The 27,811-nt window shown below is 42.1% G+C and overlaps 1 protein-coding gene across 1 annotated transcript in view; it reads right to left on the reverse strand.

Moving 5' to 3' along the window:
• Nucleotides 1-996: 996 nt before the first annotated feature.
• The window catches only part of LOC148024572 (cell division protein FtsZ homolog 1, chloroplastic-like), a 73,428-nt gene continuing 46,613 nt past the window's right edge, over nt 997-27,811 (reverse strand). The window contains exon 6 of the mRNA XM_087694190.1: nt 997-1,522. Within this exon, the coding sequence (XP_087550316.1) occupies nt 1,274-1,522 (249 nt within the window). The 3' untranslated portion in view covers nt 997-1,273. The remainder of the gene's footprint in view (nt 1,523-27,811) is intronic.

The raw sequence follows: 27,811 nt of genomic DNA on the forward strand, positions 1-27,811 counted from the left end.
TACCAATGATCAATGCCAAAAGGATGCCCAATGGCTCTCAATGATTTGAAGCAAGTGTTTGAGAGTCAAGGAGGCAAAGAGTCCAATGATATGTTAGATTCAAGGGACTGCAAGTGTAAGTCACGCCTAGCTAGCTAGGGCTAGCTAGGACTACTATTGATTAAGATGAGATAAATGGGACACAAGGGGAGATCAATGAAGCCCTGGAGCATGCCAAGACAAGCTGGGAAGCAAGTGAACCACAATACATACCACTTCAAGCTAAGGACAAGGCTACCAACATGAAACCTGTGAACTGTAGGTATTTGAATGGAAGCTGTGGGCTAGGGCTTTGAGCTCTCAAAGAAGATGGCTATGACACCAATTAGAGGGAGTGATCCTAGAGTGAAAGCACATGAGTGGAAGCAAGAGCTTTGAGAGAGAGAGAGAGAGAGAGAGAGAGAGTGTGTGTGTGTGTGTGTGTGTGTGTGTGGGAACTCCAATAGTAACAATGTGTGACCCACCTTCTCTTTATTTAATATTATTGAAAGAATAAAAAATCAAGTGACAGTAATGGTTGCGTGTCATTGCAGTGTATAGATATGCAGGTATTATTAGTGTAGTAATGCATGGGCGGCTACGCACATGCACCTTTACCCCCAACAATTTATTGTGATGAGAGAATGACTTTAAATAAGGGAGAACATTTAGAGTTGAATGAAAGAGGAGAGAGTAAACATGTGGCAAGGGCAAGGGCTATGTTTTTTGTGTGCAACATTTACAATTGTAGCGATTCAGAAAGTATCAGTGGTGGTAGGTGACTCTAACCAGCCAGGAAAATGTGTATCACAAGGACTCAGAAATCTCTCAGTAGGCTTCCTTTCAGTAGGCAGTAAATAGATTACTCAGGTGCCTCGCTAAAGGCTAGAAGAAGGAAGACACCATTTTGGATGATTTACCATTATGGTAAAATATACGGTGATTATCCACATCATCCAAGCAAAATCACACACTGGCTGCAAAAGTCACCTTAAACTTGCAATCCCGGAAAAAAACCTCAACAAATATGGGTTCTAATTAATGCTGAGTGTGAGCTTCAGTAGCACCACAAAGTTACTTGTAATCAATCAAATCCCATAAGAACCACCTATGGCTGACATCCAAGAAAAAATCGCCATTACATCTTCAGTAAAAACAGCAGCTGATTTAGGTCATATGGCTGATTCCTAATGGCATCCGACAAAGAAACGAGTTGTAAAGGCAATGCAGGAGCTGAAGAGTTCACCCAGACCTCCTATGAGAAAACCTTCCTTCCTTGACCTTGGGAAGATTTTGAGGAGATAGATGGCCTTTTCCAACTAGATTCCACAGGCTTCACATCATCTGTGTCTTGCTTTGCAGCTTTTGGATCTATCAGGCTTTTTTGGAATGTTTGAGAGAAGCCTGTCGCAACAATTGTGACATGAATCTCTCCCGTATATCTATCATCCACCACAGCTCCAAAAATTATGTTTGCAGATGGATCGGCCAGGCTCGTGACCACCTACCAAAACAATGAAGTACAACATCAGCAAAGAACCTGACTTTATTTTTCAGATTAAGGCTGAGCACCTTTCAATGAGTTGGAAGATCAAGAACTTTACAAGGTCTTTTTGCAAATTCGACCAACAATTGAAAATGAATAGTCAAGAAAAAGAAGGCTACCATGAGTCTTCTTCTATCCTAAATAAAATCAAATTGTTATAATCAAAGGCCAATGCACTCATCCTCTCATTACCCCAAAGGGATCTGTAGCATTAAAAGATCTATACACTTGCACTAAATAGACGTTAGTCTAACATCACTAAATTTGATCCATTAATTTGATTTCATCACGACAAGTGCTAATAAAATGACTCACCTAAGCCACTTATGCAGGTATAAAAGTGACATGGGTGTGTGGCAGAACAGCACCATTAATACCAGATTTATATACTTGCACTAAATAGAGATTATCCTAATGTCACTAATTTTGATCCATTAATTTGATTTCATCATGACAAGTGCTAATAAAATAGATTTCATCATGACAAGTGCCAATAAAATGACTCGCCTAAGCCACTTATACAAGTATAAAAATGACATTAGTGTGGGGGGCAGAACAGACTGTTAGTAATGGGTATAATAAAATCCACATGCTTAATAACTAACACAACAATGAAATCATTAATTCCCATCTCCTTCAATTCTTACAATGTTTAGTACAAGACACCATTGAAATATTACTGAGTCAGAGTAGAATATTAGCCACAATAGGTTAAATACCTTCTTAGGCCTCTTTATGCAGTAGGTTAAACTAGGCTAGTCCTTCTGTAGGGTAAGCCCTTCTTTATCCCTCTTCCTTCTTCCACTGCAATCTTCTTCTTTTGGTCCCTTAGCTTTAGTTAGCTTTAGCTTAGCTCCAAAAGCATCTCAATATAAACTACCAATATGCAGGTTCTAGTTTCTCCTCTAGTACTTACATGCTTGGTTTTGTATTTCAGCTAAATTAACATTGCAGGAATCCACCAGTCCTAATTGGAAGCATCTCAATCCAAACTGTGAATATGCAGGTTCTAGTTTTTCCTCTGGTACTTAATCTTGCCTTGATGACGATACTTTCATATCCTTGATCAGCATGGTGCTGAAGATTGAGTTTCTTCTCTCAAGTCCAAGTTTCAGGCATCGTTCCATTTACTTCCTCATAGCTCTTCCAGCTGAGGTGCTTCTCCTGCTTTGGTTACCTCTCCCCTAGGGTCTTCTTTCTAACATGGAGTGCTACCTTGGTGGTTGTGCCTTCACAACTCGATTGGCATTGGAGTTTCATCTGTTGAGCTAAGAGCCCAAAACATGCTTATTTAATGAAAAGTGCAAAATCAATGTGCAGTTCGAAAGAGTTTCTATGAGACCCTAATTTGGGAGGGTCCATCCACATCTATTTATAGACAGGCTGCCCCCATTCAAACTTCATCCCTTCCATGTAGGTTTTTCTCATTCACATGAAGATCTTGCCATTAGCCTTCCTCCACGTGGCTATCCAGCCTTTGCAACTATTGCCACCACTTTGTCTGCTGCTCCAACCCCTAGCAGCTGCCTTGTGCTTCTTCCACTGCTGCATTTGGCCCCAAACAGCCATCACGAGCCCCAGTCGACACCTCTTCTGTTGCATTTAGCAATTTCAACGATCATCAGCTTCCTCAAGCATCTCCACTGCTGTTGCCAAGCATCCTACTACTTCTGGTGATTTGCGTTTTGGTCTTCTACACACTCCGATTGGTGGTTACAGCACTCAAGATCCGTCTTCAATGGATGCCACACTGTGACACTCACCACTCCACCCTTGAGCATTTTGTACATTCTTACATTCATTTGCTGCATTGATTCATTCACAACAAATTCTCCTTCTCTCTTTGTTTATGTTTGTGTTTTTGCATTTATGAGTTTTGAGTTTTGTGTTTTGCATTTTGTGTTTAGGGTTCGAGTTTTGCATGTCATTGTCTGTGTATTTGTGTTTCTATCATCCTCATACACTGTTTCCTCGGTGCAGACCCTAGCAATTTCTTCACATGATATCAAAGATGGTACTCTTGTAAAGAGTATCCTACAGATATTGTGGAGTACTAGTTTTTGTGCGGGGCACATGAACAACTTGTAATCATATCACAATGTCCCAGTCGCCGCCTTCTTGAGACCCCATGATGTCTTATTAGGCTTTTCCATCACTGGAGGCCTTGAGAAGGCATTATGGACTTGAAGAGGAAGACAACACTCCACCTTCACCTTCACCTTCTTTGTTTCCTCCTATTCCAAATTTCAGTCTCATGATAGAGAAGCTTCAAGAGTACTTGCACATCACGTATAGTAGATCTTACACCCCTCCTACTAGTGTTGCTACACCATCTAAACCAGTCAGTGAGGCTGGCTACCTCTCTGATCACGGATGACATACAACATTTGGGATGACTGGCAACCCTTCATTTCAGCTAGGCCCAGTGTCAAGTTGGTACAACCCCTTTGAGTTGTATGAATCAAAACCCTCTCCTGTTTCTCCTTTTGTCATGCAGGATCTAGATGATTTTCTATATATAGACATCAATAGAGGGGGCTCTTGAAGCACGTATCCTTCATCAAGTATATCTACATCTTCTGTTTCAACTTTCATTTGAGCATGTAAGCCACTCCTCTCAAATCCCTCCCATCCCACCCACCTCTTCTAGCCCACACATTGATTTCCTCACTTCTTCATTCCAAACCCTCGGATTATAGTCCACATCCTCATCCTCCACATTGGGAGTCGAAACCTCTATTTCCGCTCCTAGCACATTCTCATTCTCCATTCCATCTTCACACTTTCCTACCCCTTCACATCACGGTACATTGTTAGGGGAATGCCATCCTTTAACACTATACACTCCACTTACCCTCAAGCATCTTTGAACCATGGAGCCTTGTTACAAGGCATTCCACCCTTTACCACTGTTCCCTCCACCTTTCCATCACTAAGCACATCATTTCCCACTGGGACAACTATGATGGATATCCCCCTCACTACCCCTGAACACCCAAATCCTTTGACCTCTCAGATGCAAGGATTTCCATCCTTTACTTATGGTGTGTTATCTCGCATTCCTTGGGTCTCTCCTACGCGAGGATTCCCATCCTTTGCTCCACGTGTACCTATCCCTCGACCATGAGCTCCTCATCCCATTACCATGTCCATACCCAGTTAGTCCATGCCCACATTTGAATCCACTATGCACACTTCTCGTATACATGGTGGGCACTCTAGGATTACTTCCCAAGTATCCTCCACTCCCCTACCCTATCAACCCTCTCCACCCTATCCCCATTACACACCTTATCCATCTCCTAGCACTACCACTCCTATTGCAATGGCCAAGAATGCCTTAGCAAATAAGACTCGTTTTAACGGATCGAATTTCAACACTTGGTTAAGCTTCATGCAAGTACTTGAATCTTAGGGACTTCGGAACCATGTCGTTGGTCTAGAGCCTATGTTGGACCCTCGAGTAGCTCAGCCTAATCTCATCCATCAATGGAGAGCCTATAATGCCATAGCCAATATTGAGTTAATACAAGGGTTGCTTCCAAGTTCCACTCTTAGTTACAGCATTTTTCCCTCACATCTGAGCATTGTAGTCATCTCATTGACCATTATGTGGTGCAAGATCACACTCGACATATCAATCTCAATTTTGAGCTTCATGAATATTCCGTTGAGGAAAGGGATGATCTGAAAGTCAAGTTGACCGAATATCGATAGTTACTCACAGAGTTTGCCACTACTGACACCTATCAGAAGTGAATGCAATGATGGTAGCGAAGAAAATTGTTGTAATAGATTGTTGAACACGACACAAAAAAAAAAGAGAAACATTGCAAAAGAAAAGAACATTGTACAAGGAACTTAGAAGTAAAGAGATACGCGGAAAATGGAATTCATAAATCAAGATATGAGACAATATAGAACCAATGTGAGTCACTGACTGTAAAGGCACCGGTACCTACTCCTCTCCCTCCACCAAAACTAGTTAGGTGATGAATGATCATGAATGTGGAGGAGAAGCCTGAATAAATAGGCAAAAATAATGCTGTAAATCATGTCAAGTTGGCCAACATTTAATACTGGTCGGCCAACAATAAATGCTAAAATGACCATCATAATTTACCAAGAAAAATGCATAAATAATCAAGATAATATCCTAGTGCCCTAGCCCACTGAATCAGATGCACAGACTCAACCATGAACTGACATAATTGCTAACACCTTCTCTCAAATCATGGGTGATCTAATACAATACAATATACAATGATAATGTCCCATCGTAGTACATACAACAAGGACCACTAGAGTAGAACCATGGATACCCAAGTAGCAGATGCACAAGCCGCCACCAAGGTGCCTCGGAGAGAACCTGATGGTGATGTTGATTGTACTTGTCATGAGGACATGTATTTTTGAAACCTCACTTAACATGTGAATTAATTTTTAACCACATGGTTAAGTAATTGTTGCACATGTAAGTTGTAATTGGGGTTAGAGTAAATTTACGAGCCCGAGACTTCAAAAAATCACAGGATGTTAAAGGCAAAAGTTGTTGTAAGTTATGCCACACACATACTTGGTGGTATCTCGTGCTAGTTGTTGGCCTAGGTCATTCATTTGACCGTAAGTGTTAGTTAGCGATACTGGAGAAGTGACATTTAATGGTACCTAACGTCAATCTGATGATCAAAGATGGTGCAGAGACACTCAAGAATGGGAGTTTCCTAGCCAATTTAATTATTGGCCAGTCATTATTTTTCAAGGCATCAAAATAATTATTAGATTAATTTCCAATATCTAAAAACTGAACATTAGTATCTAATTATGAATGATGCTAGAAAAACCATTTGGGAAGATTGCCACTTGTCAAAAATGCCCATGCAAGACTAAAAAACGTCTTTAGAGGTTGGAGAGAGGCATTTTAGTGTATTCAACTTGCAAGAGAGAGAGAGAAGATGATGTTGGTCTAATTTGCAGCCATTGGAGAACCTTCTAAGGCAACCAGGTATAGGAAAAGACCAATCAATAGCAAGTGAGAGCATCTACAAGCTATTGAGATAGGACAGCAACAGTAAATGATAGATTTTCTTCAGTTCTTCGCGAACAAAGTCTGATTTTTCTCTCTCCTTAACATTCTCTCTCATATCCCATCCTTTCTATAACCTTTCCCTGAAGATTATAGCATTGAGATCACCAGAGGCTAAGAAATTTCAGATTTCTCTGTTGTAAACCCTAATCTGCAGTAGAAATTAGGACTTAGCAACAACTGTTTTCAGTCAAACTACAATATAGAAATTGAAAGCTCCAAGACTTCGATTCAATACGACTGAAGTATTTTCAGTCAAACTTAAGTGGAGGGACCAACAAATCAATGAATTTGGGCATTTTCCATCTCCATCAAAGCATGTAAAGACCAACTGATTACCCAAATCAAGGGGAAAATTAGATTGAAGACTTGCTGGTCATTTTGGACAGCAAGGGAAGTTGGAATATCGAAAGGGATTGAGAGAATCCCATTGTACATCAACTTCTTCTTCAATTAAGTTAAATAAACGCCGAAAGAGACACCAAATTTGGAGCCAACCAGGTGTTCAATGTCCAAGATTATATGCCCAATGTATTCAAGTATAGCCAAAAATATGCAAAACGCTATCTATGTATGGCAGCATTGGCTTGATGCTTGGTACTACATCTGCGCCCCTCATAGAAACAGGAAATGCTTGTTCTGGGCCTTAGGAATGGATTAACGCGTTCCGGCATGTGTCTACCAATGAAACGCCCATGGAACGTTCCTGCCCATTCCCAGTCCCATTCTTGCTCGTTCCAACCCCATTCTAGGCCGTTCCAGTAGCCGTTCCCCGTTTGGAATGGACGTGCCCTGGAATCAGACTGCACAGTCCCCAAATTTGGGGCATTTCAGATCAGGGACTCCCCCAAATTTGGGGCTTTTTCAGCAAGGATTTGGGGCATTGGTCTTGGTTGCAATGTCCCCAATTTTAGGGCATTTCAGATCAAGCATTGCCCCAAATTTGGGGCTTTTTGAGCAAGGATTTGGGGCATGGAATTGGCTGCACTGTCCCCAAAAGGATTGCCCAAAATTTGGGGCTTTTTCAGCAAAGATGTGGGGCATTGGACTTGGCTGCAATGTCCCCAATTTTGGGGTATTTCAGATCAAGCATTGCCCCAAAATTGGGGCTTTTTCAACAAGGATAAGGGGCATGGCATTGGCTGCAATGTCCCCAAATTTGGGGCATTTCCAATGTGTTAATTATATATATATATATATATATATATATATATATATATATATATATATATATATATATATATATATATATATATATATATACCCCAATCCCAAGCGTTCCCCCCGTTCCGGGGGATCCCATTCCCGTTCCTGGTAACTATGGCACCCCTGAATGCTTTTGGGCTCAATAAATGAATGCTGGTCATGCAAATGCTCCATTTGGTATTGGTTCTTATGTAAATTCAGCAAATGTACCCTTTTTGCAACAGCCAGTGTATGACAACTTGACACCCAAAGGGGCAGCAAATGACTATGATGAGTTCGGAAAAGTAGTGAAGTTTGAGTCCTTCAGTGGTGCATAAGATTGGCCGAAAGCTTTGACTTTCATTCACCAATTTGATACAGCCTATTCAGGGGGGAACTTCATGAGAATCCTCAAAGATTCGAAAGACAGCCACTTTCTTGAAAGGGAATGCATCACAGTGGTGGTCCACTCTTTTGATACAAGGAAAAGCACCGTCAACGTGGGTACAATTCAAGCAAATGTTTGCATCGAATTGGTTGACAAGTATCTTTGAGGTGGACATCATGACATCTTGGATTAAGCTGGATGCTAAGGAATGTAAGAATTTGGAGCAACATAATAAGAAGTTTTGGGATGCATTGCTGCCTATTACTTATCGCCCTATACCCCTTCATGAGCAAGTGGAAAAATATGTTTGTGGGCTGCCCGAAGGAATCAGGGATTTTTGCATTAAATCCACCGTGTCTAGCATGTCTCAACTCATAGAGACTGCTCCTACAGCCAATGCTTTGCTGCGTGGGAAGAATTCAAGCTTTCTAGAGAGTGGAAAAAAGCCAAATAAAAAGTTGTTTAAGACTGACAAAGGGACAGATTTGATAAACAGTCTGTAAGTGGCCAAAACAGCAAAGAAAGGGCTCGAAAACATTGACACGACGTAGGGAATTGATGATTGCAAATAAATGTTTTATTTGTGAACAAGAGGGTTACATTGCAAGGGACTATCCTAATAGGTAACAAGCTGGAAAATCAGAAAATCAAGGAGATTTTAGAGAAAGAAGCCCAAAACATCAATGGGATTGGTACCAAATGTTAGTGATCAGCCCAATGATTATGCCACTAAGTTGTGCACAGCATGGGGCAAAATTAGGGATCTGCATGCATTGATTTTCTTTGATAATGATGCACAAGCCAACTTTATCTCTGTTGACATAGGCCCGTCTAGGCATCAGAGAGGATGAGATGGGACCCATGGGCGAAGTCAGAATGGCATGTAAAGGCCATGTAGAGCTCATCACACCACTCATTGGAAAGCTTCGGTTGCATATACAAGGATATGTGGATAGCAAAGTGTTCTTCATTGCTCCACTTGAGGGTTGTGATGTATTGCTTGGTATGCCATAGTGTCACCATATGCATGCAATGATTGATTCTCGTGCAAAAAATATCACTATTCAGCATAAGAGAAAGGTACTCGCACTTGATATAAAGTTGAAAGGTGAATCTGTCCCTGTTGTATCTGCAACTGCTATTTCTAAAGTAATGAAAAATCATCTTTCAGTGTCCTTGGTTTTTACTAAGGATAAAGATGATAGTGAGAATATTGGGAACATATCTAAGTTAGAGAGGGATCGTATGTTATTTCTGAAAATGTATGCTGATTGCTTCTCTCAATCACTTCCACGGCAATCACCGCCTAAAAGGCCAGAAGATCATGGCATAGATCTTATCCCTACAAGTAGCCAATCTAATAAGCCACCCTACAGAGTCAGTCCAGCCCAACAGAAGAAGATTATGAGTCAAGTAAATGAGCTATTAGAAAAAGGGTTGATTCAGCCCAGCTCATCTTCCTTTTGTTCTCCAGTGCTTTTGGTGCAGAAAAATGATAGTTTACGACATATGTGCATGATTATCGTGCTCTAAACAATATCACAATAAAGAATCACTTTCCGATTCCTTGGATTGATAATGTTATGGATAGGTTGCAAGGGGCAGCCATATTTAGCCGTATAGATTTAAAAAGTGGGTATTATCAAATATGCATTAGACCGGAAGATGTGCCTAAGACAGCTTTTAGGACATCTTTTGGATTGTAGAAGTTTCTTGTTATACTTTTTGGACTTACAAATGCTCGTGTCACTTTTAACCGAATGATGGATTGTATCTTCAAGGCATATAGAGGATTTGTAGGCACTTTCTTTAATGACATGATTGTCTATTCAAAGAACGAGGCAGAGCACAGAAAACACTTGGACATTGTATTCAATGAATTACGTGAGCATAGGCTGGTTATCAATGACAAGAAAAGTGAATTCTTCTTGCATGAAATCCGCTTTTTGGGACATATTGTATCAGTTGATGGTATTCGCATGGACCCTGCAAAGGTTGAGGCAATACAATCATGGCCACCTTTGAGGAATGTGCATGAGATCCGCAATTTCTTGGGTTTATGTTCTTACTGCAGAAAGTATGTATACGACTTTGCTGAAATTGCACCTCCATTTCATGCCTTGTAAAAAAGGATTTGCCATTAGATAGACAGCTATGGAAATTTCAACATTTGAAAAGCTAAAGGAAAAGATGACTTCAGATCATGTGCTTGTGTTGCCCGATCTAAAAAAGTCATTCATAGTTCAATGTGATACATATGGTAACAGCATTGGGGCTGTTCTTATGCAGGGCGGCCAAGTTGTGGCTTATGAGAGCCGAATTCTCCATGGTGCAAAAAAGAATTTGCAAGTCTATGAGAAAGAGCTCTTGGCTGTAATTCATGCACTGTCTATGTGGAAACATTATTTATTGGAGATTGATTTTACAATGCAAACAAATCATCAACCTTTGAGACAGTTTCTGATGCAGACAAAGTTGTCAAAGAAGCATATGAGATGGGTAAATTATCTCTCTATATTTCATTTTCAAATTGTACATATTGATGGTAAAAAGAATGTTGTGGCTGATACATAGTCGCGTAAGCCACAAATTTCATCCGTCGGCATGGTTTATCACACTGAGTTGGATGCTATGAAAGAGCAATATGTTGCTAATTCGGACTTTACTAATGTTTATGATCAGCTTTGCTGACAAAGGCATGAACACTTTGTACTAAGAGATGGATTTTTGAATATGCATGGATGATTGTGTGTCACAAAGAAAATAAAGCCTAGAGTTATCACTAAAAGTCATGCTCTTCCATATAGAGCATTGCAATGGACTTTATTTTTGAGCTTCCTAAGACACCTACAAGGAATGATGGGATATGGACTATCATTGCAGGTTTAGCAAACAAGCCCATTTCATTCTAGTGAGCAAGAAAATAAAGACCGATAATATGGCACGATTGTTTTTGCAGCACATCTTGAAGTATCATGATGTGCCAGAGTCGATCATTAGTGATAGAGACCCTCGGAGAACCAATTTATTTTCGAAGGGGTTGTTTGAGAATATGGGTACCACGCTGAAATTCTCATCATCCTTCCATCCATAGACAGATGTTCAGTCTAAGGAAACAAATTCCACAATGTTAGATATTTTGAGGTGCTATGTTTCAGACTACAAGACACGGTGGGAGTAGTATTTTCCCTTGGTTGAGTTTGCTTACAACAACACAGTGCATAGTTCTACAAGCAAAGCTCCATTTGAGGTAGTTGAGGGTGGAAAGAAAGTACCGTCTATTCTGCAAACTAAGGATAAGATCTTTGAGGCTGATCGTTATATGGAAAATTGGATGTAGCCTATGCAAAGATAAAATATGCACTTTAGAGATCACAAGAAAAGTAAAAGAGGGCAGTTGATCGCCACAGACGTGCTTTGCAATTTACAGAGGTTGATTATGTATTGCTATGTTTTAAAAAGACAAGGTTGAAACGGATGAAAGAAAGATAAAAATTGTATTCGAAGTTGAGTATGAGATATTATGGGCCCTTCCAGGTGTTAGAGAAGATCAGCGATGTAGCATGTCGGCTGAAATTGCCTCCACATTGGTAGATACATAATACCTTTCATGTCAGTTTGTTGAGGCCTTTTCATGTCATGTGTTTGATGATATATCTACTGAAATTTACCCTCAGGTTAAGAAGCTGGATGAGATTTTAGTATCCGAGCAAATTTTGGCACATAAGGAAAGAAAGGTCAAAGGTAAAATTTCCAAGAGATACTTCGTGAAATTTCAAAATTATTCACCAATGGATGCCAAATGGATGGAAGAGGATGACTTGGCAAGCCATCCTCCATTATTGCAGCTTTACCTAGATGCCTTTCAGTTAGAGCCGACTTTAGTTCGGGCTCCGTCAAGCTCAGCAGAGCAAGGGTCTCGAGTATTGCTTGATGCTTAAGGGGGAGATAGCACTTCCACTCCTCTAGTTCTGGACAGCTCTCATATGTAGTGGATCTCGGATGTATTTAGTATATATCCAAGGTGTTGCGCTCACAATATGTTTGCCATAAGTTCACTACTTAGTGTACTAGTCATAGTGAGAGATATACAAATGAGTATGAGTTTCACCTGGGCACTAGAACTATACTTTTGCATTAGCTTATGATCAATTTGGCATGAATTTTGCTTCAATTTTGAGACAAAATTTCTTATCAATTTCAACTCAGTTTTTTATCAGCTTGAAAACCGTTTATGGTCACTTTTGGGATCAATCTTGCATCTAGTCAGTTTTTGCAATGAGTTTGTGATCAGTTTGGGATCACATTTGCAGCAGTTTGTGATCAATTCTCAAATCAACAATCAAGTGATCAGTTTATGATCAGATTATGCTCAATTTTCAATGGTTTACATCTAGTTCCATGGACAATAGTATATGTTATGTTGATATTGATATTTTAGCCATGGTTTATGCTTGGTTATGCTATGCTATGGTTTGGTTTTGCCAGATGAGTTAAGCTCATGAGAAATAGACATATCACATGATAATCTAGCAATGTTTTTTGAGATTCTTTGTGAGTCTTATGCTATGCTATGATTAGCTGGTAATTTTCAACATGTGTTGGGCATATGGAATGGTTGAGCAAAAATACGCAATGTTGTGTTAACTATGATGCCTTGTGAAAATTCCAGTCCACTATTTTGCTTTTAATGCATCTGGTAGTGCAATCGAGGAGGATTGCAAGGACTTTAAGGGGAAGGGTTATGATGAGGACATGTATTTTTTAAACCTCACTAAACATGTGGATTAATTTTTAACCACATGGTTAAGTAAATGTTGCACATGTGAAGTGTAACTAGGGTTAGAGTAAATTTACAAGTCCAAGACTCGAGAAAATCACGGGATGTCAAAGGCAAAAGTTGTTGTAAGTTATGCCACACACATACTTTGTGGTATCTGGTACTAGTTGTTGGCCTAGGTCATTCATTTGGCCATAAGTGTTAGTTGGTGACACTAGAAAAGTGGCATTTAACGGTACCTAATGCCAATCTAATGATCAAAGATGGTGCAAACACACTCAGGAATGAAAGTTGCCCAACCAATTTAATTATTGCTCGGTCAAATTATTTTTCAGGACACTGAAATAATTGTTAGATTAATTTTCAGTATTTAAATATTAAAATTTATTTAATTATAAATAATGCTGAAAAAACTAGTTGGGAAGACTGCTACTTGTCAAAAATCCCCATGCAAGACTGAAAAACATCTTTCGAGGCTAGAGAGAGGCATTTTAGTGTATTCAACCTACAAAAGAGGGGGAGGAGATGCTACTGGTCTCATTTGCAGCCATTGGAAGATCTTTTGAGGCAACCACGGGTAGAACAAGACCAATCAATAGCAAGTGACAATATCTACAAGCTTTTGAGATAGAACAGCAGCAAGAAAATGATTGATTTTCTTCAGTTCTTAGCATCTACAAGCTGTTCAAACAAGGCAGCAGCACTAAATGACAGATAACTTCAGTTCTTCACAAAGAAAGTCTGAATTTTATCTCTCCTCAACATTCTCTCTCATCTCTCAGCCTTTCTACAGCCTTGCTCTAAAGATTACTACATTGAGATCATCAAAGGCTAAGAAATTTCAGATTTCTCTGCTGTAAACCCTAATCTGCAGTAGAAATTAGGGTTCAACAAAAGCCTCGGAAGCGTGCCAGAAATTGGAAGCTCCAAGACTTGGATTATGTTGGGTGTAAATGTTAGAGATCATTGTCTGGTCGGACTGCACAGTCAGTCGAACTGTACAGTCGGACTGCCACGTGGCAGTCCGACCTGCTGCCGTACAGCCCGACCTGCATATTTTATGCACCCAAATCCTGGCTATTTATAGCCGAGTTTTCAGCAGTCTGCCCACATTCTTCTGCTCGCAGATTACAGGCTGGTGGCTCGCGCAGATTCCGTCTCTGTTCGCAGATTTCAGACAGGAGACAGTGCAGACTGCAACGGACTTCGAGGTGAACAGCAGGTTGCATGTCGAGGTGGAGACACGCAGTCCAGCGCACTGCGCCCGTGTATATATCTGCATATCTTTGTATACAACACACTTTATACAGCAGATCTTCATCTTCTACTATCTCTTTCTCTCTCTTCTCTTTCTCTGCGTTCTCTCTCTCTCAGTCCTACGCTTCCGCACCGCTGCACTCTGGCATGGTATCAGAGCAGTGTTGAAGGGCTGACTGAGTGCAGAACCAATTTGAAGAGGAGTTTCTATCGCGACACAAGGCTGCGTTTTCAGCGTTTGAGGGCAGGCAGGAGGGCTGCGCCTCGGAACAAGGCTGAAGCGAGCGTGGGCGCACGGGAAAGAAGTCCAAGTGGTGGATTTGCTGCTGTTTACTGCTGTTTGACGAGGAGGAAGTTTGAGTTTTCAGCTTTCAAGTACGAAGATGTCTACAGAGATTGACTTGGAGTTCCAGACGATTATGGACCGGAAGGTGCCTGTCTTACCAGCTCTTCCCGCAGATCAGAAGCTCGATGGCGACAACTACCGCATCTGGCGCGTGATGATGTTGGCCATCCTAGAGTCCTATGATTTGGCGGAGCTTGTACAGGAGGAGATCGACCGCCCCTCGGTGAGAGATGAGTCCAAACTCTCTTCCGATGCTCGTGCGGAGCTGGCCAAGGCACAGTCTCACTAGGACAAACTGAATACCAGGATTCATTCCTTTCTTTTTCTATCTTGTACTACAGCCGTGATAGCTCACATCGAGCACTTGACGGTGGCTCGGGAGATATGGCTGGAGCTAATCAAATGTATAACCGGATGACCCTTATGAAGCGGGTTTCTTTGGAGGTTCAGATGCGGACCTTGTCCGTGAACAAGTCTTCTTCGTTGCGGGAGCACATCAACAAGCTTAGACAGCTTCAGATGCAGGTTCAGAATGCGGAGAAGCCGATTTTCTCCGAAGACATGGCGATCACGCTCTTGTCCTAGTTGCCGCCACGATTCGGTGCTTTCTACTCCGCCCTTATTGCTTCGAGGCGGGAGTCCACTCTTCGGTGGGAAGAGTTGGTTCCTACGGTCTTGGACAAAGAGGAACAACTAAAGGGACAGAATGCTTCCAAGTCGGAGGCACTGACAGGTCAAGCCTCTCAGAAGAAGGGGAAGGACCAAAAGAAGAAGAAGGGGGATAACAAGTCCAAGAAGGACAAGAACAAGGACAAAGAATCCACATGCCATATTTGTGGAAAGACTGGCCATTGGAAGAAGGATTGCCCTGACAAAGACAAGAAGGACACCAACAAGAAGGACACGAAGGATTCTAGAGCGGTGGCTGCACCCTCATCAGCTGCATTTCTTCATCTAGCTGTCATTGAGGACTCTACACCGAATGCTTCTGATGCTGCGATGACAGCTCCCCAGGCTCGAGAGTGGATCGTTGACAGTGGTGCCTCCCGGCACATGACTCCTTCATCAGATGGTGTTGCCCAGTTGCGCCCTTCGCGTGGGCAGATTCTCATTGGAGATAGCTCTTCAGTGTCTATTGCAAGACGGGATGAGATGCAGCTTATTCCAGATGGACGTGGTGGTACCCATACCTCAGAGGTCTTGCATGTACCAGATTTAGGATATCATCTACTGTCAATTCATAAGATTTGTTCCCTTGGACTTTTGGTGGAGTTTGACAGTGATTCGGTGCGAGTCCTTGACGTGGGTCTAGAAAGGTTCTCTCATCTGGATAAGAGGAGAACGGCATCTACAAATTGAAGTCTTCCAACGCCCTCTCTACTCTTCTTCTTACCTCTCAGACACAGTCAAAATTATGGCATGCTCGGTTTGGTCACCTCAACTATGATTATCTTTGAAGGGCGTCACGTGGACAGCTTGTTCGAGGGTTGCTGGACATAGTGGTGAGCCAGCAGCCATGCGTCTCCTGCATTCGCGGGAAGCAGCATAGGGATGACATTCCCCACAAAGCTTCGCGGCGGTCTACTTCACCGATGGAGCTTGTATCGACGGGTCTTTGTGGCCCTATGAGGAACGAGTCCTTGCGAGGGAGCTCGTACTTCATGCTGATCGTAGATGACTACAGCAGGATGACATGGGCCTATTTCTTGGCATTGAAGTCAGAAGCTTTCTCCCACTTCAAGGATTGGCTTCTCTTTGAGAAGAACCGATCAAGCCGTAGATTGAAGACCTTGCAATCCGACAAGGGTGGTGAATTTGTTTCTAATGAGTTTGCTCGTTTTTGTGCAGATAAAGGTATTCACCAGGAGTTTGCTAATACCAACACTCCTCAAGAAAATGGCATTCTTGAACGGAAAAACCGCAGTGTGATCGAGATGGCGCGCACCATGATGGAGCACTGACAGACACCTCAGTTTCTGTGGGCCGAGGCTGTGGCTACTGCAGTCCACATCCTTAATCGATCCCCCACTTCGGCCGTTGATGGGATGACACCTTTTGAGGCTTACTTTGGGACTAAGCCCGATGTTTCTTATTTTAGGGTCTTTGGGTGTGATGCCTATGTTCACATTCCCAAGGCTCATCGTGATAAATTTGAAGCAGCTTCCCAAAGACAGGTATTTGTTGGCTACAGCTCCCAGTCCCAAGGCTATCGTTTGTATGATCCTGTCAAGCGGGATGTGTACACCAGTCGAGATGTGCGGTTTGTGGAGGTTCCGGCCATACCAGCGGGTGAGGAGCATCCCGTTCTTGGAGATCCAGGGGAGAGTTGGGCTCCCGCTACAGTTCCTTTGGAGCCCGCGCCTTTTGATTCTGATTCTGTTTCTGACACAGAGTCTACTGTTCCACCGGTCACCCTTGAGGAGTTACCACCGGTGGATATCCCAGAGTCTTCAGCTGATGGAGAATGACAAGGAGAGGTCCGGCCTCCTCCTCGTTGGGCCCATGACACACTCCGTGATTCAGGGATCGAGGGGGTCCCTGAGGAGTGGGGACCGCAGGATGGTCCGCGGCGGTCACGGCAGCACCAAGCACATTCTACGGAGCTTGTTTGCTCTAACTATTGTTTGATGACCCGTGTTATGCAGGATCGAGAGCCCACCTCCGTAAAGGAGGCTTTACAGTCCGCACCATGGAAGAACGCTATGGAAGCTGAGTTGGAGGCTATTGAGAGAAACGGCACTTAGTCACTCGTGCCACGCCCCCCAAATAAGAAGGTGATTGGCGTCAAATGGGTCTTCAAGACCAAGTACCTTAGCGATAGTTCTTTGGACAAGCACAAGGCTCGCCTTGTTGCTAAAGGTTTTGCACAGCGCCCAGGGATTGATTGTCATGATACTTTTGCCCCCACTGCTCGTATGGCGACTATTCGAGCTGTTCTTGCCTTGGCTGGCCATAGGAGATGGCCTGTCTACCAGTTGGATGTGAAGTCGGCCTTCCTCAATGGTGATTTGAAGGAGGAGATCTATGTCGAGCAACCTCCTGGCTTTGGATCTTCAGATGAGAAAGTCTACAGGTTGAAGAAGGCCTTGTATGGCCTCAAGCAGGCTCCGCGTGCATGGAACGAGAAGATTGATTTGTTCCTTCAGTCACATTTGGGATATCGGCGTTCCAAGGCCGATCCGCAGCTTTATGTACACACTTCCGAGGCTGGTTGTATGCTTTTTGTGTTGTATGTTGATGATTTGATTGTCACAAGTGATCATGCACAGAAGGTCCAAGAAACGAAGGCAGCTTTACAGCGGACGTTCGAGATGACGGACTTGGGTCTACTCCATTTCTTTTTGGGCCATGAGATTTATCAGTCTCAGAGGGGGATCTTCATCTCTCAGCAGAGATATGTACAGGAGCTCTTAGTTTCTTTTGCGATGGAGGATTGTCGGACCATTTCTACTCCTATGGATCCGAACTGGAAGGCCACTTCCCATTTAGCTTTTCCCATGGCGGATGCTTCCCGCTATCGTCAGTTGATTGGATCATTGATTTGGCTCCTCAACACTCGTGTTGATCTTTGTTTTGCTGTTGGGCTCTTGGCAGGGTTTATGAGTGAACCTCAGACTGCATTGGCAAGCTGCTCAGAGGATACTTCGGTATTTGAGGGGGACGTCTGATTTAGGGATTCATTATCCCACAGGCATAGGTGGTTCAGATCTTGTTCTTGCATGTTGGAGCGACTCCGATTGGGCCGGTGATGTGGACCATAGGCGGTCTACTACAGGTTACTGTTTTACCTTGGGTGCAGGTGTTATCTCATGGAGTAGCAAGAAGCAGCCCACGGTAGCCCTTTCGTCTACTGAGGCGGAGTATCGAGCCGCGTCTTCCACCACATGTGAGGCTGTGTGGCTTCGAAGATTGCTGGAGGAGCTTGGTTGCCCCCAGACTCGTCCTACTTTGCTGCAATGCGACAATGAGAGTTGCATTGCCTTGGCACGGAATCCTGTTTTCCATGCCTGGACCAGGCACATAGAGATCCAGTACCACTTCATCAGAGAGAAGCTTTTGGATGAGACCATCACTGTGGAGTACTGCAAGATGGAAGACAATCTTGCGGATTTGTTTACGAAGGCACTTCCCCAGGCTCTACTTCGGAGACATTCCAGATCCCTCAGGCTTCTACCCCGCCCAGGCTCTGAGAGGGGGTGTTAGAGATCATTGCCTGGTCGGACTGCACAGTCCAATCGGACTGTACAGTCGGACTGCCACGTGGCAGTCCGACCTGCTGTCGTACAGTCGGCTGCATTTAATGCAGCCGACCTGTATATTTTATGTGCCCAAATCTTGGCTATTTATAGCCGAGTTTTCAGCAGTCTGCCCACATTCTTCTGCTCGCAGATTACAGGCTGGTGGCTCGCGCAGATTTCGTCTCTGTTCGCAGATTTCAGACAGGAGACAGTGCAGACTACAACGGACTTCGAGGTGAACAGCAGGTTGCATCGTCGAGGTGGAGACACGCAGTCCAGCGCACTGCGCCCGTGTATATATCTGCATATCTTTGTATACAGCACACTTTATACAGCAGATCTTCATCTTCTACTGTCTCTTTCTCTCTCTTCTCTCTCTCTGTGTTCTCTCTCTCTCAGTCCTACACTTCCGCACCGCTACACTCTGACAGTAAAGACCCTTTATGCGCTCTCCCATGTATATATTACTTCACACATGTGAACCCACCCTAACGGGTGTAAGTGTACTATACCCTAAGTATAAATACATTCTTTTATTCTTTGTGTATGCCACACTGGTACACACCCATCCGACGACTCACTCTCACTCCATCACTGTCAAACACTCCTCAGCTCTCAACTCTCTTTCTCTATCTGCTTCCGCTTTGCCTCTGCAAAACTGGTATCAGAGCCAATGGCTCACGCAAGCTGTTGAGGAGTAGGCCAGCAGGCGTAATAGTCTCGCAGACTGTTGAGGAGCAAGCGACACGACAAGTCAATCAAAGATTGCACAACAAGTCAATTGGAATGTTAGGGAGTAGGCGAACAGGTAACAGTTGACGGCAGACTGACAACTGGCTGAGGCGACTTCTGCAAAATGTTTATGCGTGACGGGGCTAGAGGCAACGCTGCTGCATGACGGGATGCTACTGTACGACGACTTGCACGACGGGACTGCACAACAATCGCTGCGTGACATGAAGGCTTCCACGTGATGGCCATCAAGTCATCCCGTCGCAAGAACAACGGGCAGAAGATCAACGGTTTTTTTTTTTCACCTTATTTTCCCCTCTCTACCGTGTGTTCACACCTACAAGCACAGAGTGCAAATCTATGCAAATCTCTGTCTTAAAATTTGGGGCTTTTCCCAAATTCGGTACCTAACACATATCATAGTGATCTCTGGACCATAAATTGCAGACATTGAGTGCACACACCTCATAAATTTTTGGGGATTCTCAAATGCAAGTGAATTTTTTGCTTGGATGAGCCAATTTCTTGGAAATTGTGCACTGTTAGACCCCGAAATTTGGAGCTTTAGCAGAAATCGTGAAATTTTTGCAACATTAGTCCACATTTAATGCTCGGAATGATGTATTTATGCAATTGGAGTAGATTCATTGCAGAAATTTGGGGCTTTTGCAAAAATCCTGAAATTTCTGCAACATTAGCCCGCATTTGATGCTAGGGATGATGTATTTATGCAATTGGAGCAGATTCACTGCAGAAATTTTGGGGCTTTTCACATTGGTGATGTATTTTTGAGTCGTTTTGAGATTGGACAATGAAATTTGGAGCAAATTCACTGCTGAGTGGGAGACTTTAGAGTTTTGGATGCTTCAAATGTTGAAAAAGGGCAGATTTTCTTGGTACATGCATTACTGAATACTTATTTTCAGTGGAACAGTGGTAAATACAGCATTTGGGTCATTGCATTTGGGAATTTTGGTAATGTACAACTGAAGTGGGAGCTATCCTTAATGCAAATGTATCAGATTTGATTAGTGCACATGCTGTAATCAGTACTTGAGACTGAAATTTGCAGCTAAACATCTGCTTCTTGGACACTTTGGAAGTACAAGAGTCTATACTTGCTGTTACAATTTAGAAACCTTGCTATTGGCTCAAAGCATTCAGCCCTTTATTACAGTTGTGTATTGCTGAAGATGGCTGGCAGTGCATCTACATCTAGCACAAAGAATCTCTTTGAGATTCGTAAATTTGACGGAAATGGTTTTGATCTTTGGAAAGATCGTATACATGGTATACCCTTTCTAAAGGATTGTGATGATGCTTTAGAAGAACATAAGCATGTTGCTTTGTCGGATGAGGATTGGGCTAAAATGAATAAAAAGGCCATTACTTACATTAAAATGGCCATCACAAATGATATCTTGGTTGATATAAAGGAGCTTGATACTGCCTATGTAGTTTGGGAAAAGTTTAAGGTTGCTTATGAGAATACAACTCCTGTCAATCAGGTACATCTCATGCGGAAGTTGGTCAACTTGAAGCTTGATGAGTCCAAACTTGCCTCAAGGCATTTGAATGCTTTCACTGGTATTTTGAGTCAATTACAGGATGCAGGTTTGCTAGCTTTTGATCCTAAATTGAGGGCTATTTTCTAGCTCATGACCTTGCCCAATTCATGGGAAGCACTAGTTGTGTCATTGAGTAATAATCCCAACTTGACATTTGATGGTGTATGGTTCTATTTTGAATGAAGAGATTAGACGCAAGGCAAGTGGTAAAAACAATGGATCAGCCTACAATGTAAAAGGAAGACCTGAAAAAAGGTATAATGCTGCAAATAAAAACAAAAATTTTAGCAAAAGCAAGGAAAAACAGCAAGATGTAACTAGTTATCAATGTGGTCGCAAAGGGCATAAAAAGCCCGATTGTAGGTACTTTAAAAGGGAACAAGAATGTAAGAATCAGGCTAATACAAAAGGCAAGAAGAATGACAAAGATGGCAGCTCTACCCCTAAAGAGATAGAAAAAGCAATTGTGGTATCTAGTATCGTTATTGAGAAAATAGGAGATGATAAAGATGTTGATTTGCTAGTTGCATTTTCAAATCCGCTTGCTATGACAATGGAAAACATGTATCTCACAAAAACAGATGTGATAAATGCCTTGTTGTCAACTCATGATGGTTTGTCACAATCGTGGATTGTTGACAACAGTGCTTATTTTCATGTAACTCCATCTCTGGAGTGTTTTTCTACTTATGCAAAAGGTAATCTTGAAAAATTCTACCTTGGCAACAATCATGCATGTGATATTGAAGGAATGGACACCATACACCTGGCTCTAGAAAATGGTCAAGAATTGATACTTCATGATGTTAGGTATGTTCTTGGCATCAAGAAGAGCTTGCTTTCTGTTGGGCAGCTAGACAACAAGGGTTACTTCACTACTTTTGGTGGTGGTAGGTGAAAAATACAGAAAGGATCTATGTTGGTTACTAGAGGTGGTAAAAAGGGGACCCTGTATTATCTCTACTACAAGGCACTTCTTGGAAAGTTTGTTGCAATTGCTGAAGTATAGTCACACATGGAGTTATGGCACAAGCATCTTGGACATATGAGCCAAAAGGGTTTGCAAGCACTCTCTTTACTTGGAAGAGTTGATGTGAAAAGCTTAAAGCTTGCTTTTTGTGATGATTGTGTCTTTGGTAAACATATAAAGAGTCCCTACTCTCATAGAGCCTCTAGGAAGGCATGTATTCTAGATTTAGTTCATTCTGATGTTTGCACCATGCCCATAAAAACTCAAAGTGATTTCTGTTATTTTGTGTCTTTTATCGATGACCATTCTAGAAAGCTATGCATCTACTTGCTTAAGCAAAAAAGTGAGGCATTGAATTCCTTTAAAAGGTTTTATGCATTGGTTAATACTCAAAAAGGCCTAAAGTTATAATGCATGAGAACAGATAATAGGGGAAAGTATGTATCTAAAGAATTCAATAAGTTTTGTAATGACAATGGGATTAAACGAGAGCTTACAGCTCCTTACAATCCATCTTCTAATGGTGTGGCTGAACGAATGAATCGCACATTGTGTGAGAAGATTTAGTGCATGTTATCCACAGCTAATCTCTCCCAATCATTTTGGGGAGAGGCACTTAAAACCGCAGTGCATATTTGCAACCGATCTCCACATCATGCACTTAAAAGTGGCATCCCTGAAGAGGTTTGGTCTAGCAAACATACTTCATATGATCACTTAAGAGTCTTTGGCTGCGAATGCTATGTAAATGTACTTGTTGATAGCATAACCAAACTTGACATGAAATCTCATAGAGCCATCTTCATGGGTTATGGAGATGAAGGTGAAATGGGCTATCGAGTTTGGGTTCCAAGCATAAAAAGGGTGCTATGCAATCGGGATGTGATATTCAATGAGTCAAAGCTGCTAAAAAATGTCACATCTAATGACTCGGACAAAAAAAAGTTAAATTTCAGCATGATCAGTTACTTGAGCAGCCATCGGCCACTGAAAATTTAGCTGCTTTTGATGTTGAATACGACAATCAATGTATCATTATTGAGCCAAATGAAAATGGGCAGAAAGGGGAGGCTCAACATTAGCTTGAGTATCAAAATCTGCATGCTGAAAATGAATTACAGCAGCCTGAAATTGTATTACAGCAACCTGAACATGCAGTTCAGTAGCCCAAACAATGAGGTCATTGACAATCCCTTGGATGTGGATCCACTACCTGATAACACAGATCATTGGGTAAGAACGTCTACACGTGTCAAAAGACCTATAGAAAGATTTTACCCTTCTTTGGACTGCATTTTGCTCACAAAGCCCCTTACGTATAAAGAGACCTTATCATGTGAGTTAAAGAAAAAGTGGGAGTTAGCTATGCAGGAAGAAATGAGGTCATTATATCAAAATGATACTTGGAATTTGGTTACATTGCCCAAGGATAGAAAAGCCATTCCTAACAAATGGAGGGCTATACAAAGCCAAACTTGTGGTTAAGGGCTATACACAAAAGGAGGGCATTGATTTTCAGGAAGTGTTTTCTCCTGTTGTCAAAATGACCACTCTTCGAGTGTTATTTGCCATTGTAGCACCTATGGATATTGAACTTGATCAGATGGATGTTAGAACTGTATTTTTGCATGGTGATCTGGAAGAAGAGTTGTACATGAAACAGCCTGAAGCCTTTGTTATACATGTTAAGGAGCATTTGGTATGTAAGCTTAAGAGAAGCTTGTATGGTTCGAAACGGGCTCCTAGACAATGGTATAAAAAGTTTGATGCCTTGATGCTCTCACATGGTTTTAAAAGGAGTAGTGCAGATCACTACTTATATATTAAGAAGGCTGATGATGGAAGCCTTATTATACTTGTGCTTTATGTGGATGATATGCTTATTACTAGCAAGCATAAAAGGCAGATTAATGCATTGAAAAGGCAGCTGAATTCAGCCTTTTCTATGAACGATTTGGGTGCAGCTGATCATATTTTGGGCATGCCTGTCACACGAGATCGAGAGCAACAACTCTTATTTCTCTCACAAGAAAAGTACATCAGTAAAGTACTTGATCGTTTTTCTATGTCTAATGCTAAGCCTCTTGGTGTACATTTTCCACCCTATCTTAAGCTTAGCAAAGCAAATTGCCCAAAAGATGACAAGGCAACTAGTACCATGAAGGGTGTTCCTTATGCTTCAGCTTGTGGTTCACTCATGTATGCTATGGTTGCTACTAGACCTGACATTGCTTATGTAGTGGGAGTTGTAAGCAAGTTCATGTCAAATCCTGGCAAAGCACATTGGGAAGCAGTGAAATGTATCTTACGGTACCTTAAGAGCACACACAGAAAATGTATTTGCTATGGCATGGGTACGTTGGATCTGCAGGGGTATTGTGATGCAGACATGGTATGTGACTTGGATACTCGCAAATCTACCACCGGGTATATCTTTGCCTTGATGGGCGGGTGGTTTCTCGTGCTCTAGATTGCAAAAAATAGTAGCACTCTCTACCACTGAAGCTGTATATATTTCAGCCACTGAGGCTTCAAAAGAAGCAGTTTGGCTTGGTCATTTGGTCAAGGATTTTGAGCTGCCCACCAAAACACATGTACTTAGATGTGATAGCCAGAGTGTTGTATGATTGGCTAAGAATGCCATGTTTCATGCGTGTACCAAACATATTGATGTTCGGTATCATTTTATCAAACGGATTCTGGATGATGGTCTAGTCACCCTGACTAAGATCAAATCACAAGATAACCCTACAGATGTTCTCACTGAAAGTCTTGCAAAGGCTCCATATGAGAATTGCATTAGACTTGTGGGAGTTGGTTAAAGGTTCGCTTAGGACCTTTAAGTGGGAGGTTGTTGGGTGTAAAGGCCCTTTACGCGCTCTCCCGTGTATATATTACTTCACACATGTGAACTCACCCTAACGGGTGTAAGTGTACCGTACCCTAAGTATAAATACATTCTTTTATTCTTTGTGTGTACCACAATGGTACACACCCATCCAACGACTCACTCTCACTCCATCACTATCAAACACTTGTTGGGTGTAAAGGCCCTTTATGCGCTCTCCCGTGTATATATTACTTCACACATGTGAGCCCACCCTAATGGGTATAAGTGTACCGTACCCTAAGTATAAATACATTCTTTTATTCTTTGTGTGTACCACAATGTTACACACCCATGCAACGACTCACTCTCACTCCATCACTATCAAACACTCCTTAGCTTCTCAACTCTCTTTCTCTATCTGCTTCCGCTTCGCCTCTGCAGATTCAATAGAGTTGAAGCTGTTTTCAGTCAAATTCAGGTGGAGGAACCAACAAATCAATGAATTTGGGCATTTTCCATCTCCATCAAAGCAGGTGAAGGCCAATTGATTGCCCGAATCAAGGGGGAAATCAAATTGAAGACTTACTGGTCATTTTGGACAGCAAGAAAAGTTGGAATACCGAAAGGGATTGGGAGAATCCCATTGTACATCAACTTCTTCTTCAATTAAGTTAAATAAATACTGAAAGGAGAACCAATTTTGGGGCCAACAGGGTGTCCAATGTCCAAGATTATATGGTAAAGTGTACATTTCAGATTTGTGAATTTGTTAATTGCTGTAAATAGTGCTTAATAAGCTTATTTACCACCCTATCCAAGAAGGAAGGCTCGTTTCAGTACTAGTACCTAAAAATAGATAAGAATTAAAGCACCTCTCAATATCTATCACAATGTCTCACAATAGCATACAAGAGCAACCTCTCAATATCTATCCTGCAATCCTTCTGGAGATGTCTCTTCTTGCCACAATAATAGCACTGAGACTTCTTCTTTTTCCACAGTATGGCACCCCTCTCTGAAACTGGAACATCTGAAGTACCAAGAGATAGCATCCTCACAGAAACCTAAAGTTCAATACAGCAAGACTTCAACATAGCGCTTGTAGATGAGTAAAGAATATTTGCATGCAGATCATTAGGAGGAGATGCCAGAGGAGCCATAATGAGGGAGATACAAACAAGATGAAGAAAGGTAAGGCAACTTCAAATAGAAAAGTATGCCAAAAATACAAACTCACAAGGATTGCACAAGTTCCAAGCAATAAAGTAAGCACATAGAGAAAAGATCAACAGTAACTAGAGTGCAGTGATGAGAACAAGACAGCAAGATGCACATAAACCCTCTCTAAAGCTGAGCAATCTACCACACAGTGAGAAGACAGACCAAAAATAACCAGAACCAACCTGAAAATATTGTTGCCCGCCCTGCACAAGAGCAAACAACAACACATGTGCTAATCAGTAAAACACAGGCAACAGACACCAAAATGCAGATTTGGAAGGGTCTATAGCAGGTCCCCAACCCTGAAACAGGCCCAAAAAGCTGCAAACGAAAATGGCAATCTACAAAACACTGAGGAGACAAGCCGAAAATGATCAAAAGATGGTCCCCTAGGCTGTAAATCAGTCGCAGCAATAATGCCATAAATCATGTCAGATTGACCAACAATAAATGCTAAAATGACCATCATAAAATGCCAAGAAAAATGCCTAAATAATTAGAATAATATCCTAGTGCCCTAGCCCACTGAATCACATGCACAGACTCGGCCATGAACTGACATAGCTGCTAACAGCTCCCATGTCACAGTCTCCTTAAACAAGTTGCCCGAGAAATACTTCCATATCTACACAATAAAGTCCACAAGAAAGCCTCCCCACAATTTAACTTTGAGCAGAGGGGGTTGGCTGCCTCTTCTTCAGGAGGGAAAACCAATAGTGGCAAGAACTCGCAAGATGCAAAGGCAAGCCAATCAAAGAGTAATGCTTCTTTCTCAAACGAGACCAAAGAAACAAAACCCATCTAGCAACAACTCCCTAAGAAAATAGGTTTTATACACACTGCCATAGGTCAGACCATGTGAACGAGGAGTGTCGTACCAAGACCCAAGGTCTTCCACCAAGAAAACCACAGCAAACTACTGCAACTACCTCCACTCCGACTAGCCATTCCAGTGGGGATACAGCTCCTATTACTACACCATCTACCCCAATGGCTATTGGACATGTGGCACGCGAACAGCCCCAGCACCCTATATCTTTCACTACTCTTGAAGGATTAGCTGATTGGTCTGCTAGTACCAATCCCATTGCACTTTACACATCCGCTTCACATTCATCTCCATCTAGGACCACCTCACCACCTTGTTCGACGTTTCATTGGTAAAGCCCTACTAGTGGGTGTACGTGATGGCCACATCCTTAGATTCGCTCCATTTTTGTACATTTAGGTCTTTAGGCTATTGAGTTAGGCCCATAGGATTTTTTTCTTACATTTTCATTATTAAGTCTCCCACTACATTTACTCTCACACACACACATTTGCATCATTCCATTGTTCATTCAGTTAGCTTTTCATTTCTGCTTTGGTTTTCTTTTTGGAGCACCTCACTATTGAACTTTGTACTCGCAAATTTTTCTCTCTTTTGCAGGGTTTTGTTTTTAGTGTAAGGCTAACTTGCAGGTTTGCACCGGTCCTCCCTAGCCGAAGACTTGAGATATGCACCATTCCCTTTATGGTTCCATCATCTAAGAAGTTTTGCTCTTCTACCAACATGGAGGCTTCCCTTCCCAAGGCAGATCATACAACATCTCTCTTGATGCTATCATGGTGGTGCCTTCTATCTTGTTCTTTCAATTGGAATGCTT

Source organism: Lygodium microphyllum, chromosome 15 (genome assembly GCF_053477565.2).
Source record: "Lygodium microphyllum isolate KBCC chromosome 15, Lygodium_microphyllum_v1.1.10, whole genome shotgun sequence".
NCBI lineage: Eukaryota > Viridiplantae > Streptophyta > Polypodiopsida > Schizaeales > Lygodiaceae > Lygodium > Lygodium microphyllum.